Source organism: Pygoscelis adeliae, unplaced genomic scaffold (genome assembly GCF_000699105.1).
Source record: "Pygoscelis adeliae isolate BGI_AS28 unplaced genomic scaffold, ASM69910v1 Scaffold85, whole genome shotgun sequence".
Lineage (NCBI taxonomy): Eukaryota > Metazoa > Chordata > Aves > Sphenisciformes > Spheniscidae > Pygoscelis > Pygoscelis adeliae.
The window spans coordinates 1,098,610-1,114,750 of NW_008824900.1; the positions used below are offsets into that span (position 1 = coordinate 1,098,610).

Sequence of the window (16,141 nt, forward strand, 5' to 3'; positions counted from 1 at the left end):
TACAGAGAGGACCAGAGCAGGCCACATGCTCATCATACACACCACCTTTGGTTTGCAGCAGCTTTTAGACACAAAGAAAACAATGTTACTTATTGGCACTCTGAGAAAAGAGGCTGGGGCACAATCTGCCAGCTCTGCTTAGAAGATCTGTTTCCACTGGCTGTTTTTTTTCTGGGGTGCTCTAAAGTGTTTCTTGAATCCACAGTCGGAGAACTTCTTCTGTGGGCATCACACGGACGGTCAGGTCACATTGCTCAGCTTCTTCACTGCCACACAGTATCAGCTGGGTGGGGGGCTCTGATACTTTCTGTAAAACAAATGCACTCGCTCAAACACTCTCAGGCTGATGAGCTAGTCTGTCTGTCTGCTACTTTTCCCCAGAAACCGTTCCTCTCATCCTTCCTGCCACAACTGCCCAAAGACCCAGTGCTCAGGAACCCACAGCCACGAAAGCTGCTGCCTGCGTTCTCACTTGAACTGGACAGCACACTTAAGCTACTGACTTAAACATACTCCCCTCCAGAGTGAGCAAGAAAAGAGGCTGCTTTTGACGATCAGTTTCTCCTCACCAAGGAGTTGAGAAGCTCAGTGCTGGTACCAGGGGACATGGAGCAGTGTTGCCAATGACACAGCTGTTTTGTTCAGGGAGCAGCTGGTCAGGCAGGGTCAGTCCATGCCTCCCCAGCTGCTTCTCCACAAGCACCAGGAGCATCTTCCCTGTTCAGGGCTCTAGGCCGAAGGCAGTGACAGCCGTGCAGCCAAGTCGTGGACTGCTTGACACCTGCAGCTCAGCTCATCACACTGGAATGAGCAAGGCTTCCTATGCATGTGTGCTTTTTCTGCCTGCCCCATGCTCCTGTGAATACCCAGCACCCTAAAAACCAATAAAGCACAGTAAAAAAAGTTACCAGTGTTTCTGGCAGGACAGCAACAGAGAAGCAGGAATACTGAAAAAAAAAGAATACTGAAAGGCTTTACTTGTTTTCCAGGTAAGGAAAGGCAGGGTCAAAGCAGCCACAGCAAAGCCAGCAGAGGAGATGAGGGCAGTAACCAGCCACACGGATCTGCCACCTAGAAACAACAGAAGCAGCAAAACTCCTCAGAGAGACTGTGAGGACAAACCACCCAATGCAGTCAGCCTGCACCCTCTGCAGCTGCTCTTCCCACCCACCCTGGTGAGATCCTTTGTTGGCACACTCCAGGGAAGGATACCAGTGCCAGTGTAGGCAGCTGCATTGCCAAGTCTTTTTTTTACCTCCCCCGAGGAACAAATGGGCAGCACATTTGCAAACAAGACAGGAGATATTGTGTGGAAACAAAAAGAAGAGCTGTGGGCTATCCTTCTTGGGCATGACTACATGAGGGGAGTAGGAAGGAAGGCTGGCTGTTACCTTGTGCCCTCACACACTGTGTCTGGCTAAAGCTGCTGCTTCTGTTGATCGCCTCGACGTATGTCTGAGCTTTTACACAATAATCAGGTCCTGCCTCCATGGTGTCCAGGTGAACCACGGAGCCGACCTCTTTCACCACCTTCCGTTGCATCTGCCACAGGCCCAGGAGAGAGAGCATCAGAACATAGGGCAAGGACCTAACTGAGAACAGGAGTCTTAACATGATGCTAGCCCAGAATTTACTGGGAGAAAAGAAAGGAAAATAATAGGAGCAGGAGGTGTCAGAGGATTGTGTGAATAAGAGAAGAGATGGAGAAAAGCAGCAGACAAGGAAGCACAGTGGAGTGCAGAATGAGACCCCACATGTCTGCAAGGGTAGGAGGGGATGGAAAGAAGGAGCTGTGAGTCAAAGAGGCATAATGATGATGCTGGGCCACAACCTACTCCCCTGGTGTAAGGGCTTGATGACTGAGTAAGGTCTTGACTGATCTGAGTTTTTGCTGGGATGCCAAAATCATGCCTGTGTTAGCGTGATATGATAGGAGTGCCAGAACCATGCTGTGATACGGGTGTGAGAGCTGGGCCATGTCTCTGGAGCACAGAGAGGGGATGAATTGGGCTAGTGCGGAGCAAGTGAATTTGGTGTGTGCAACTGTAACACTTCATCAACCCTTAAACAGCATATGAACAGCAGTACATTATTTTCTTGCAATAAATAGGACTCCATTAACTGCTAGCAAAATGGAGTTGCTATTCCCAGTGTCCCCAGTCATGAGAGGACAGGTAACAATTAGCTAGTTGCTCCTAATTCTTGCTGTGTTGCAGATGCAAAGCCTGTGCTCACAGCAGGCCTGATCAGCCTCCAGCATCATACACATACGGACACCTCCAACAAGCCAGTAGGGCTCTCCTGGCAGGGCAAGTCCTTCTCTCCATCAAAATATCCTTCTCCACAGAAACATGATATTGAGGGCCATTAGTTTGAAAAGATTTCAAGGCAAAAAATCAGGTCAATGATTACCTGGGGTGTGTAACCTCTTGCAAAAACTTCAAATCAGACATGTCAAATGTGACAATTATAAAAAAAAAATTAAAAGAGTCCCAGCAGAGAACCAGACATGTCCTGACCAGCAAATCTGATGCTTGTGACAGTGCAGTTGGTAGAAACTATTCTGAAGTTTGGAATTAACGTTTAGGTGATTAATACCATATACTGAAGAAGACAAGATTTCATTCGTAAAAGGAAATCAGACACGAACCTATATTATTCTTTCTAAGGTGTCAGAAAGCTCATGGACAAGGTTGATCTCGTTTACTTGGATTTCCAAAAGATAGTCAAGAAGATCTATTTCAAAAGCCTATTAAGCTAACAGCCATGGGATAAAAAGGCATCGGAGCTCTAAGTGCACTAACCAGGCTGCAACGGCCCTGACCAGCCCTGCCTGCCCCACACCCCCATCCTCCCCCTCCTGTCCATGGCCCAGGAACCCCATTTAAACTCAACCTAGGACCTTCAGTTCCTGTTTGAGCTATGCTGGAGGTGTGCCTGTCTCCAGAATGGACCTTGGACCTACATTGTACATAGCTTGTCTCCTGGATGGACCCTTGTTAAGTACCTTGCAGCCTTGTCCTCCAGCCCTGTCTCTGGTCCTATCTCCTTTTTGCTCCTGGCTGGGGTCCCTGTACAGACCCTGGGCCTGGTTCATCGCCTGCCTTGTCTGGGGCTGCTGATGGACCCTGTTACCAGTTTCTGCCCACTGTAATCAGACCCTATCGGTCTATGCCTGATTGGGGAGGGCACTGCTTGCACTGGGATCATCCTTGGCTCCTGGCTTGCCTGCTCATAGTGAGCAGCCCTGCTCCTGCTGCTTCCTGATAGAAGAAAGACTTTTGTATGGTTAAATTGCTAATCCTTTCTCAGAGTGGAAGGAGGTCATGGTGGAGACCCATGCAGATCTGTGCTCACCACTGTATTACTACAGATGATCTGGAAGAAAAATAAAAACTGATACATGCTAATAATACTAAAAAGCCACTTCAGAATAGTAAAGATGACAGCCAACTGTGAAGAACTGCAGGAGGACCTTGCAATAAAATGACAAATTAAATTCAACACAGATAAATGTGAAATGATGCTCATGAGAATTTTTCCCCTTCATTTTTACACAGTCAGTGACTCAACCTTAAGTTGAGCATCCCCCGTCAGAAACAGGAACTTGGGGTTCAGGTTTCATGGAATACTCTGCTCTGTGGTAGTCACACATGTTAACAGTTGCTGGGAAAAGAGAAGAGTGTGAAGATGTGTTTTGTTCTATGGTGCTCCTGCACCTTGAACTGTGAAGGTTTACTCCCTGCCCACTTTGGTAAAGACAAAAAGAGCTGGAAGGGCTTCCATAGGGAACAACTAAGTAGGCTGGGAGTCCTTGGCCTGGAAAGAGACACACAATATAAAATTCTAGAGTGGTGGGGAAAGTGAATAGGGAATAATTGTTCTCTCTCCCCTAAATCAAGATTTAGACTGCACAACAGTTAAGCTGCAGAACTCCTGGCTATAGGAAGTTGTACATGCTAAAATTTACATGGCTTGAACAAAAATTCATCAAGGGCTATTAACGATACCAGTTCTGCCTCAGGAATTTCCTGCAGCCGTGTCTCTGAGATCTCAGAAAATAATCTAAGTGTAATTATACACAGGCCTTCTCCTTATTATCTTCCTCGGTTATCTCCGTTGCCCACTGGCAGAGAGAAGATACTGGGTTTGATGGTCCCATGGTCTACCTTTATATGGCTACTTTCACGCTTTTATGTTCTTAGGTGCTACGGAAGCACCAAGTTCCCAGGAGAAAAAAAATAAAATTGGTGTCTAATAGAAACAGAATGACCTGAATAGAACACAAATTGTCACTGCTTCAGTATTACCCAGGTGTAAGCAATGTCCTCAGCTAAGCAAGTTACAGCTCACTGTCACAGGCAAGCTGTTTCACAAAAAACTCCTGAGATCACCTCAGTGTGACACCTTAATCTTTGTCTGAGTAAACCAAATTATATTCAGAGAAGGTGGCCAGCATAAACACCTTCAGTTCCTGACTTCTGGTTTCTTTCAATAGTTGAGGTCCCTGAGGGGATTCCTCTTCCCAGAGAAGGAAATGTGGAAAGAACAGACAAGCTTCTCCATGGGCGTAAGAGCAACCCACTGGTATGTGCAGAGGAATATGGCACATTGACTCCAGGCAGGTCCTCCAGCCTCACAGCAGGAGCTTGGACTGGCAAACAGGCCCTGGGCAATGCCTGTATGCTTTCACTCTAAGCATGTGGGCTCTCTGTTATTGCCCAAAACCCGAGGGTAAAACTCACCCTACTCTCCTGGCCCTTCTTCCAATAGAGAACACAGAACTGAAAGGCAGGCCCCATGTCTTCCAGCTCCACTAGTAAATGATACCCATCTGCTATGACCTTCATCAGAGGTGGGGTCAGGGAAGCTGCCAACACAGAGAGAGCACCATTATCACATCAGAGGCAACCCTTAAAAACTGTCTTCCCTTTCCCAGCTAGGAGAGGAGGAGAAGCTGCCATCATGAGCACAGTAACATTAATCTGGAATAATAGCTGGTTGATTCAGTGGGGCAGAAACTTCTCTCTGCCCTACCTCCCAGTACGTCTAGATACTGTAGCAGACTTTGAGCAGGAGGAGGACCATGATTATTGGCATTGCAACCAGGAGTTTGGCAATAGCGGAGTTGCACAGAACTTGAAAGGTTTTGAATTCTCTCCAGCAGAGGAAGTGTCTGGCCTAAGGGTCCCGTGTGATCAACAGCAACAGAACCAGCTGGGTGACCAGAAGTTGAGACACCAGATCAGGCCAGTTCTTCTGCTCCTGGGCATTAGCTTAGCACTAACATACAGAACAGGAGCTGTGAAACCACTGCTTCTTCATGGGAATTTTGGCAGTTATTCAAAGGTGAAGGAAAAAGCAATACGAGCCTCAGGGTAACTCTGGCAGTTCACATGAATCCTCATTTTCTTTTAGTATCTACATGGTTTTAGACAGACTTTGGCTGATGACCTGCTGTGACTTAAGTTTTTGTAAGTGTATGCAAGTAAACTTGTAGGTGATTTGCTTCATGTCTACTTCGATATTCAAAGCTTGGTTTGGTCTGAGGAATATTAGTGAAACAATCAGAATCAATCAAGCATGAATGAAACTACACACTGTACCTTGCACTCCTTATCTACGCCATTCTTTACCACTCTGTTGTAGCTGAAACTGGTTTCAACCTCCTTGCTTTCAAGAAAGGAAGGAGAGCAATGTATAGGAACATACAGAAGAGATGTTCTTAATAGAATTTGCTCTTACATCCAGTGAATTGCCATGAATACTGAGCAATATGAAAACATAAAATCCAAGTATGTTCATGAGTGTGCCACAAATGGGAGGCCTGGAAAACTACTTTATACTTTTAAATTAAAAGCTGAGAATCTGCTTAACATGATGTCTCAAAATAAAAAGAGTTATAACGTCATTTGGAGGTTAAAAACAAATATTGGGCTAAAGTATTAACAAATGGACATTGCAAGATGCAACTACTAACCAAACAGGATCATTTAGATTTATCTCTGTGCTAGCACACTGGATACCAACTATCTCAATTTTAATAAATGAAGACTGACTAAATTGTTAGTTTTAGGAAGATCTTTTAAAAGTGTTTTCCATGTGTTATCGTACTTCATGTATATCTACACCTAAGGCTTTGACACTGGAGCTTTTTTAGTCTGGAAGTACTGTGGGCTACACTGATGCCCTGTCTACGAACCACATACGGAACCTGTGGGCTGTGCTTTGAATTCCTTAGTTCCCCTCAGACTCAATGCCAGGTTTCCCAAGAGATGCGAAAGCAGAGACAAGGAAAGTGAGCAGTAAAAATGCATAAGTACAAGAACTTACAGTGACTTTTCTTCCTCCTTTAAACATTTGTCCATATATGCATATTCACACTGCAGCCCATTGCAAGCTGTATCCTCTGAATTTTCACAGCTTAGCCAGAGGATTGTATTGAGGTCTCTAAGACACAGGACCAAGCTGTCAAATACTTCACTGTACCATGAGAAAGTTGCAGCTTTTCTTCATGAAGAGGGTCAAGCTAAGGAATATCCTTCCCCTATCTCTGCCCGACAGTGTGGTCTGTAGCTCAACTCTGTGCCACCATAGCTGCTGGAAAAGGGAAGGATTTTTCATCTAAAGCACTGTCTAGAAAACACTTCCACACCAAGAGACACACTCACGTACTTAGGTGGCACTTCTGATGGTGTTGCTTTGACTAAGTGCTCTGTATGAGTGAGGACTGCTCACTCATGAAGTAGTAGATAACTTCCAATGACTGATGAAGGTTTAAGGTAGGGTCAACTCTGTCCTCAGACAGGCAATTTCTTCCCTGGCTAAAACTGATGACTGCTGCCCATCCCAGAGTTGCATTCTGCTAGTGACCTCATCAGAGGTTTTCCACCACAGTTTTTGTTGCTGAAAGCAGTTGGCTACATGGTAGAGAACAGACGTAATTATTCCAGAGGAAAACTGGAAATAGTACACTAATTTTAAGCTGCAACATGACTCTTGGGTTGAGCTGGGCCTCAAGCTTTGCAGGAGTAGGAAGGATATGGAGAAAATACCCTTCATTGCTAGGACTGCAGCAATGCTACGGTTTCCTTTTTTCTTTCCTCTTCTGAGGTTACCTCATATATCTGACAACATGGGAGGAGGGAATCATGTCTGGAAGGGAGCGGGATTTCCAGGACAGCATGAGGCAGATAGAGGGTAACATGGCTGTTTTCTAGAGTAAGTGCTTCCACAGGATCAGGTTCTGGACGCTCAGAAGTGACTAGATGACACGGATTAGATGGAGCATTGACAGCAACCCTGATTGATGAGAACTCTTCAAAATCAGGGGCAAGAGTGGCCAACTTGCCGAAAGAAATGCCTGGAGTCTTCTTACCTATCTTTGAAACCCTTGAAATTCAAGCCCTGGCAAATTCAGCCCTGCCTCAGGAGGAACTCATGCCCAAGAACACAGCATGGCTGTCTTAAGAGTGAAACATCCCAACCCAGCATGAGAGGAGATGAGAAGCAGGATGTACTCTGTGCATTTATGGGCTTTGTGTGACATGCATAGTACACAAACATGCACCTGAGCTATCCCTCAACACCGAACTCTGAGAAATTAACACGACTGATGTAGCTTAAGCCAAATAGCAGGACTCACTTGTGATGCGATTGAAGAAACCTTCCAGGGTGCCCCACTCTGATCTTCCAACACCAATGTCTGCCCTTACACGCAGGTTATAGGCCACAGTGGCTGAGATGTCATCTGTGATGTTACACACTGTGGCTGTGATGAGTGAACATTCACAGATGGGAATCCAGCTCTCATTGGCATACTCTCGTTCATACTCGCTGAGGAAAGGAAAAGAAAGCAGACAGGCAACAGTCTGATAGGTGATATATCCATGACGTGGGCTAAGGCTGCTTGCTGGTTCTTTCCAGGTAAAACTAGTACTGGGACACGCTGGGGCTGGAATACCAGGAGTGTATGAAACCAGTATGGGTGTGTTTTAGATCTTATCTAGAGAAAATCTCCCAGAGCCAGCTTGTTCATGAGCCAAATGCAGCATGATATTGTAGGAGGTAGGGGTAGCCAACACAGTGTTGATGCATCAAATCCTGCCCACTCACTTGACTTGATCATCCCCGGTAAACCAGAATTCCAAAGTCATACTGTGACACAAGTCATAGCTCAAGATGTAGCAGAAACCTCCTGTAATGTGTGTTAAATGTTTAAAAGATTAACACTGAATAAATCTCAAATGTTTTCTCTTTCCTCTTCTAAATAAACTGTTGCTAATCTCCCTAACTTTTGAATTCTTTAGACTGAGGTAGTTTTCATATGTGGGATTAATGCACACCTTGGATTACTCAGGTATCTATTAACCTGTAAACAGCCTCAGAACTGGAGCAAAAGGATTTTTGTTTCCCCCACTTGTGATCAACAGTGCTGGAGTACCAAACTTCTCTTACGCCTGGGAACTGAATTGTGCTCAAGACACCCAAATAGTGCAGGATTTTAAGTCTAAGTAAACAGTGTTCAAAGAGCAAAGAAGAAAAAAAACAGAAGTTACCCCTGAAACTCAACAGAGTATCTCACAGTTTCTCCCTGGATGATCACAGGACTCCAAGTTAAGAAGTGTTTCATGTTGGTAGAAAGAATAGAGATATTCTGAGGTGCTGGCAACAAAGCATCTTCACCTAAAATTCCCAGCAAAAGAAAAAAGAAAGAAAGAAAAAAGATATATGAATATACTAGGAAAAAAGCTTAGAAGAATAGTGTAAAACTGTGTTTTGCATCAGAAAAATGCACTCTTCATTTCACTACTGTCATTTCAGTGTTTGAAAGTATTTTACAGAGAAGAAGAAATGACAACCAAAGAGCAAATGACAGAGCAGCTAGGCTGGCACTGCTTACAGAAAGGCAAAGCATGCCTTTTCATTATTTCAGAGTTTTTCATTGTATCAGTAAAACAGCGAGAAAAGGTCAAGCTTTTATAAAGCCATCGAATTCGAGTTAATGAAGTCAAGTAACAGACACCCTATTGCACTCTATAGACTGTTCCAATGGATGTCATGGTTAGAAATGTGCTATTTCTTTCCTGGCTTGACTGGACGCTGTAGAAGATCCTAGCTTTGGTACAGCTTTTTTCATGTTGCAGGATTCTAATAATGTAAGTGCGTATAGGCTGTAATCAACGTACCTCTTAATAGAATAAACTTATTCAATGGACTATAAATGAAAGTATTACATTACTCTGAGATCATCAAAGCATAAGTATGGGATGGTACCTACAGTGTAGTTAATTTTATCCTATGGCATCTTACTGTAAAATACTTCGCAGTGTTTGGACCAGAGCACTGAAGGCAGGATTCCCCACGGGCACATCCTGCACTACACTATGGGAACAGACTTACCTCTGTTCTGCTACCCTCCAGTCCCAAGAAAATTACGTTCTCTCTGCCCAACAGGGAATGGTTCCCAAGGAACCATAGGAAGGGAGGAATGGATGGAGCGGTTTCAACCAACCCAGTGTAGCAGTGGTCATTTCAACACTCTCCCAGAAACAAGATAACTGTTCTATCACAATATATCTATGTTACCTAAAGATTATTTCCTAATTATTTTTTTTAATTACATCTATTTCACTTAACAAGGTCTATGTTCCATTAGTCTTTAACTGTCATTAAAAAAGGGTGTCTTCTTTTAAGCTGTGTTTACAAAGTTAACCAGAGTTAATGTCAGTTGTTCTGCCCAGTATTAAAACCAGGTTGACAAGTCCATGAGCGATGTTTTCATTATGATTATTCTTTTAATGCATTGGAACAACATGGGTCTTCTTTCTGCCCTTAGAATATTCCCTGTATTCATATCTTTATAAAATCACTAATGATGTGGAGAGCCTTGATGCCAACTCTTTTATGATTCTTTGGCATAAGTTATATGGATCTGTTGACACAATGCTCGGCCATTCTTTAAACTAAAAGTCAGATATCTATGGGATAAGAAGCTTTCTTCCTTGCCATTTAGATAGCGGAAGAGTCACTGTCTGCCATATCAACAGTTCTATCGCTTCTGTCCGATTGGGGGTCCATACTACTGTCAAGGCACTTTTTGTCTTTTAAAAAAAAAAGTCTTTATTGACCTTCACTCTGTAGCTCGACCACCAGTTTGGTCTCTTGTATTCTCCAAGCTTCTCAATATTTAAATTGTTTGCTACTACTTTTCCTTGTACTCTTGGTTCCCGTGTTAATTTTGGGAGTCGGCATACCTAAGTGTGTGAATTACGTAACAGACTCCAAGTTACATGATCAGACACTAGTTCTCCACATGACTCATGCACACAATGATGTTCCAGCTCTGAACAGGGGTGAACTGCACTGGAGTGTTTCCTAATTTTTTAAGCCCTTGACTTTAGGACTTTTTGGATATATATTTTTTTTATTCAACAGTACTGAACCCTATCTTATTAAACAGTCTAGAAACCAATTTTAAAAGAAGAAGATAGTTCTGAATTGGACTATCTACCTTTTAATGGCCCAAAGATTATTTTGTATCTGGTTGAGACCAACCTTAATTTCCTGGCTATGCTGAGCTTAGTACACTGTTTTCCTGGTTTGCTAGCAAAACCAGTTACTCCTCCATTGGTACAGTGAGACCTGTCACCTCACTTCAGCTGAACCACAAAAGTTCGTATACAGACACTAAGGTTTCTTTCTTCCTTTCATTAGGAAAAACTCTGGGCCTAATGACAGTGTATGTGTCTCTATAAAAAAAGGAGTTCACTGATTTAAGTTTCTTTTTGGTATTAATAGATTCAGGATGGGCACAAATTCTGCTACTTGTAACTCTTCTCCAAGAAAAATAAGATATATAAAAACCTAATACTCATTTGTGTTATCTACAGGGCATATTTGCTGATTTTTACAGGGCCACATACCTTCTGTAGCAAAGCGATAGCACATAGCAGCTATTCAGTGCCATGGGGTGTTTGCACTTCGTGTCACAAAACGAGATCGCCAGCACTGCAGCTAAGATGGTGGTGGTGGGGTATAGTGTTATGGACATATAGTTCACATGAATGGCACACTAGTTCGGACATCTGCCTTCAGATGAAGGAAACTGCAACCCTAAAGAAAGATATTCTTTACCTTTCATAATCAAAGAATACAGAAACAGATATCTGTGTGGGCATAAGTATATGTATATATGTGTGTGTGTAGCTGTTACATGTAAAAATTATAAGATTTTGTGCTTGTAAGGTTAAATAATTAAATAACAAATACACTAAAGTGAAACTTATGATTCAGCCTTAGTATGTCCCACTTGATTGTATGTATAGAGATGTTTGTAACTGCATAACCATGCCCTACTGCAAACACAGCAGACAGCCCTCAGGACTGAATCAAAAAGGTGTAAAGCCAAAACTTGAGATCTTTTCATCCAGTACACAAATTAAATGGGGTCCCTGAGCAATAAAAGCACTGATGCACTTCCCTGCTTTCTGCCTGGGACCCAGAGCCATGCTGAAAGCTGTAGTTTGGAAGAGAGGTTCATGCTCTTCCAAAATACTGATGATCTAGACATAACATATCCTGTGTCATATCCAAACAAATTATATTCATGATTTCTCCAATCCATCTGTTGCAACAGCCCACAAAATAATTGTAAGCAAACACATGTTTAGCACTGGGAGAAGAGACAATTCTAGGTTATATAAAAGGGGAAGCACCGAGTATAAACAGTGAAGTACGTTGTTTCAGCACTAAAATACTCCATTAACTCTGGTCTATGCATTTTGAAGGGAAAAGAAACAACAATCATACAAAGTGCAGGAGACAACTGGACAGAGAGAGCAGGCAGGACCCAGAAGGCTGTTAGTCCAGGGCTGCGTAGCACTTCCATTTGATTTTGGATTCACAAGCAATATGTAAACAGCCTCATAGGAAAAGCCAAACTGCAGTCTTTCAAGCCAGGGTACTGACTCTTACCCTAACATCTCCAGCCATGCCAAAGAAAAGACATGTCCAGATTTTCTCTGTAAACACCATTTTCGCCTCCTACCCTATCAGAAGTCTATTCCATTTCATTTGTTACGCAAAGAATGGATTTCCATTTAGAATGGCGATGACTTCTCTTGTTTAACATTTTTCTCCTCTTTGTGTTAAAGAATCTACAATTCAAAAAAAAAATTTCATGATCAAGTCCAGTACATTTGTCTGTCTTACTTTTCAGTTTAAAATGCCTTAAATAAACCCTGATAAAATTCCATTGCTCTGGGATAGATTTTGATACCCTTCTTTCTCTGTGAATATAGAACACAATAATATTTCATCACTACTACTTCATCATTACTTGCTGTTACTTCATCACTACTATCACCACCACTTACTGTTAAATGTAGGTGAACACTGCAAAAATATTAATAAAACTATCTCTTTATTCATAATAGCCTCTCCTTTCAGGGGCTCAACAAACACAAGAAGAAACAGTAACTCCAGAATCAGTGTTGCATAGTGTTCAGAAGTGCTTTCCTTTATCTGTGCTTTTTCTGGCATGCCCCTTAAAATTTTATATACAGGCCTGAGAAATCCTTCCTTACTGCTGTGCTAATAAGCATTGTCTCTTACCTTCCAAGCATTGTACCATTTAATCTCCTTTTTCTAATCTGGAGGACAACAATGTCACCAGCTTTTTGTATGTTCGAGCATGGTCTGCCTCTGCATTTGAGGAAATTTCAGTGAAGGGGAATCTGACAAGGGAATTCTGAACTCTAAATATAGGTGACAAGAAAATAGAGTAATGTCTATAACACCCCAAAAAGCTAAAGGAATTTCATTGTAAGCTAAATGGTGAAAATGAAAGCCATACATCTTTAACTCTTAGAAACACAGCATTTTAGGCAACAATAATAAGTTATGCTAAACAATCTCTTTGTCTATAACTCTAACCTGAAGGTTCCGGTAACATCCCCTCCCTCATTTGCTGATTGCACAAACTGACTGCAAAAGGCAAGACCCTATTACATACCCCCTTGCCTGGTTTTCTCCCCAGCACCCGGGATACAAAGCCTGGACTCCCGGCCTAGATGGGAACCACACTGTCTTCTAACCTGGTGTCTGCTCTACGCAACCACAGGGGCAGATTTAGACATAAACATTCAATAAAAAAATGTTCTTTGCTCAAAAAGGAGACTAGGACACAAATTTTCATATTTCAGGTCAAGGCCAAGAGAAGGAGGACACAGTGTAAGTTATCCAACCTTTTTCGACTACTGTCTGTCACAGTGTAGAAGAAAAAATTGGATGAGTAGGCGGCTGAGCAAGACTGGCAGTCACTTCACACACAGGCAACATGGCTCCTCTGTGGAAACATCATACAACTAGCCAGGCCTTAAACAAAAATACAGTAAAAATAAAATCAAATTTCTTTAAAGAATAGTTGCCCAGCTTTGCCATCTTTTAAAAAACATTTGTCATAATCTTCCCTATTCCACAGAATAAACTTTCAGAGCATATGCAACTTGACACTGAGTCAGTGGTTTCCATACCTAGCAACTAAAAACTATAAATAATGTTCCAAAGTGTTTTGCTGGCCAAGGAAGCTATAGAATTATTTTTTCTGAGGCAGAGAACAAAACGGAGCAAGACACAACCTGAATTCAGGAGCTAAGATGGCACATTTAGAAAGACAGAACTGAGCAAAATCCGAGCACACTGGCAAGCCGTGTTTGCTTTCTAGAGGACTGACCATCACAAAAACACTGAAGTGTAGTCAGGAGATCAGAGGCCAAACTCCTTCTGGGAGATGTGTTTGGAGCCTAGCATTTACTTGGAGAAGCAGATTACAAATTGCACAACCTCCTCCCACGGTAAAGGAGACCCTCAGTGAACATTTTTGAGCTATTAACACTTTATACCCTTCCTCTCTGACCCTGCATCCACTCCCAGGCAGGGCATCCCCTGTGCTCAAAGAGATCAGCATTAAAAGAGGACTTGAAAGTTCAGCTTTTCACAGAACAGCAGAAGAGCGGAGACAAATACAGGATTAGTAAGTTAATGTCCTTCAAACTGACATTCCCCTTTAGATTTCAGAATTGACTTGCAGAACATAGAATTTATGGATTGTCTTTTTCATTTGCTTATTCTAGTATTAATTTTAGACAAAGAATTAAAATTCAAAATCACCTGACCTCAAACTATTTGGCTTAGGTTTTGTAGAGGCATGTTTAACAAAAGGACAAAAGACTTTTTGTTTCTCACAACCCCTTCATCTTCTGACTTAAGGCAACTGAAGATACTTTAGCCATTTACCTGTGAGATTTGGTGCAATCAGAGCGCAGAAGAAACAGCAGATGAGCTTTAGTGACATTTTGCTCATGCTTGTCGCCTTTTCCCACGTTCATACCATGTTGCGCAGCTCAGAAATTTCCCTTCCTAGACAGGGATCCCTATCTGAGCCAGCCATGACACGAGCAAAGCGGAGACTCCGGGGGAGCGCCAGCCATGATGCGAGCGAAGTGGAGACTCTAGGGGAAAATTGCAAACACCAATTCTCTGCATGTCTGCGCCAATGCTAAAGACGTACATACATTGTTTGTAAGGGTGTAGTTACAAGGAGTGCCCGGGTAATCTGATGCCAGCATTTCTTTACAGGTCTGTGCAATTGCTCAACTAGATGGCATAACTCTGTTCCACTTAGTTAGCAATTATATGTATTAAACAAAGATATAAGGAGGAAACAGGATTCATTGGATATTTCCATGCAGTTTATATAGCTGTAAATGCTAATTTTTCTGCTCAGCCCCCAAACTAGATAAATCCCAATGCTTCCAAGCACCAGGAAAGTTCCCCAGTATTGCTAAAGCATACCTGTAGCCACACACCTTGCACAAAGGACTGGTGAAGGACTGTGTGCCTCTGGACTGGCAGAAGGGAGTTGTATGCTCCAATTTATCTTCAAATACTGTTTTCATGGCAGCTGTGTTAGGTGTGTACTGGGGAGGACATTCTATTTTCAGATCTGATTTGGTGCAGGCACCGGTATCCCAAGGTTTTTCCATCTTCCAAGGTCCATTGCTCTCCACCTCGCCTCTTGAGCAAAGGCAGGCTCTTCAGTGGGATACAGCTCTGAGACCTTCTTAGAAACCCAAACCGCCTGCTGGCTCCAAGGCTGCAGCAGCAGCAGCTACCTTTGTGCTTGTGAGGCTGGTTTCTTCAGAGGCCAAGGGAAAGACAAAGATTAGGTGGAAGCTTTTTACATTCTGTGAAAGGCCATTTAAATTAAATGAAATTCTGACTGTACAGATAATGGGGGGAAAAAAGGCAAATCCTACGAAATGCTTTTAGCTCCAATGAAAGCGAGTATTAGAAACCTCTCCTCTAAAACCTCTTCCTCCTCCTTACAGTCTGTCACCTTAGAAAGGGCTTTTATGTCTTTAAAAAATTATTTCCTTTCTGATACCTTTTAATACCAAATACATGCCTACTGTTTTCACTGGTGAACTAAAGGGATCTGTGAAAACTTGTATAGTCTATATTTTCTGAGGAAAGAAAGGATCTTTTTTAATTTATTTATGAAAGAATAAAATTAGTATTCAGTTAATCACAGGTCTCAAGATTCTCAGACATGCAGGAACAGCACAAGCAGCTACACCCCAATTTGCTCCTTCCTTTCTTCCATCCTCTCCGTTCCTTCCCTCTTTCTTTCACTTCTTCCTTCCTTTCTTCTTTCCTTCATTTCTTCCTTCCTTTGCTTTCTCTGCCCTCCCTTTCCTTTCCTCCTTCCTTCCTTTCTTCGTTCTTTCTGTCCTCTTTCCTTCCACGCTTCCTTCAATTCCCTTCTTCCTCCCTGCCTCCCTTCCTTCTTCCCTTCCATCCTTCCTTTTCCTCCTTCCCTCCATCTTTGGGACACACTGAAAGGCACATGCTTCTGTATGTTTCCCAAACATGGGAATGTTTTCCTTCCATGGTAGAAGGACGTTCTCTGAAAGTATTTCATAGTTTTCGGGTAAACTTTTATCTTCTTGCTCTTCATTATCTCAGGCTCCTACTATTTTTATCAAATGTCTGTACTGAGAACCAAAAGGTGGGTATTGTGGTGAGTGACTTCATTATTACTGTGAAATGCATGCAACGTCCAAGAGGAAAACATGGA

The 16,141-nt window shown here is 42.7% G+C and overlaps 1 protein-coding gene across 1 annotated transcript; it reads right to left on the bottom strand.

Moving 5' to 3' along the window:
* Positions 1-181: 181 nt before the first annotated feature.
* IL20RB (interleukin 20 receptor beta) lies at positions 182-14,365 on the bottom strand. The gene is given in 8 exon segments (XM_009324805.1): positions 182-307; positions 909-956; positions 959-1,071; positions 1,392-1,542; positions 4,746-4,870; positions 7,646-7,836; positions 8,559-8,685; positions 14,299-14,365. Coding segments are annotated over 8 exon segments (948 nt in total).
* Between the last annotated feature and the right edge of the window lie 1,776 nt (positions 14,366-16,141).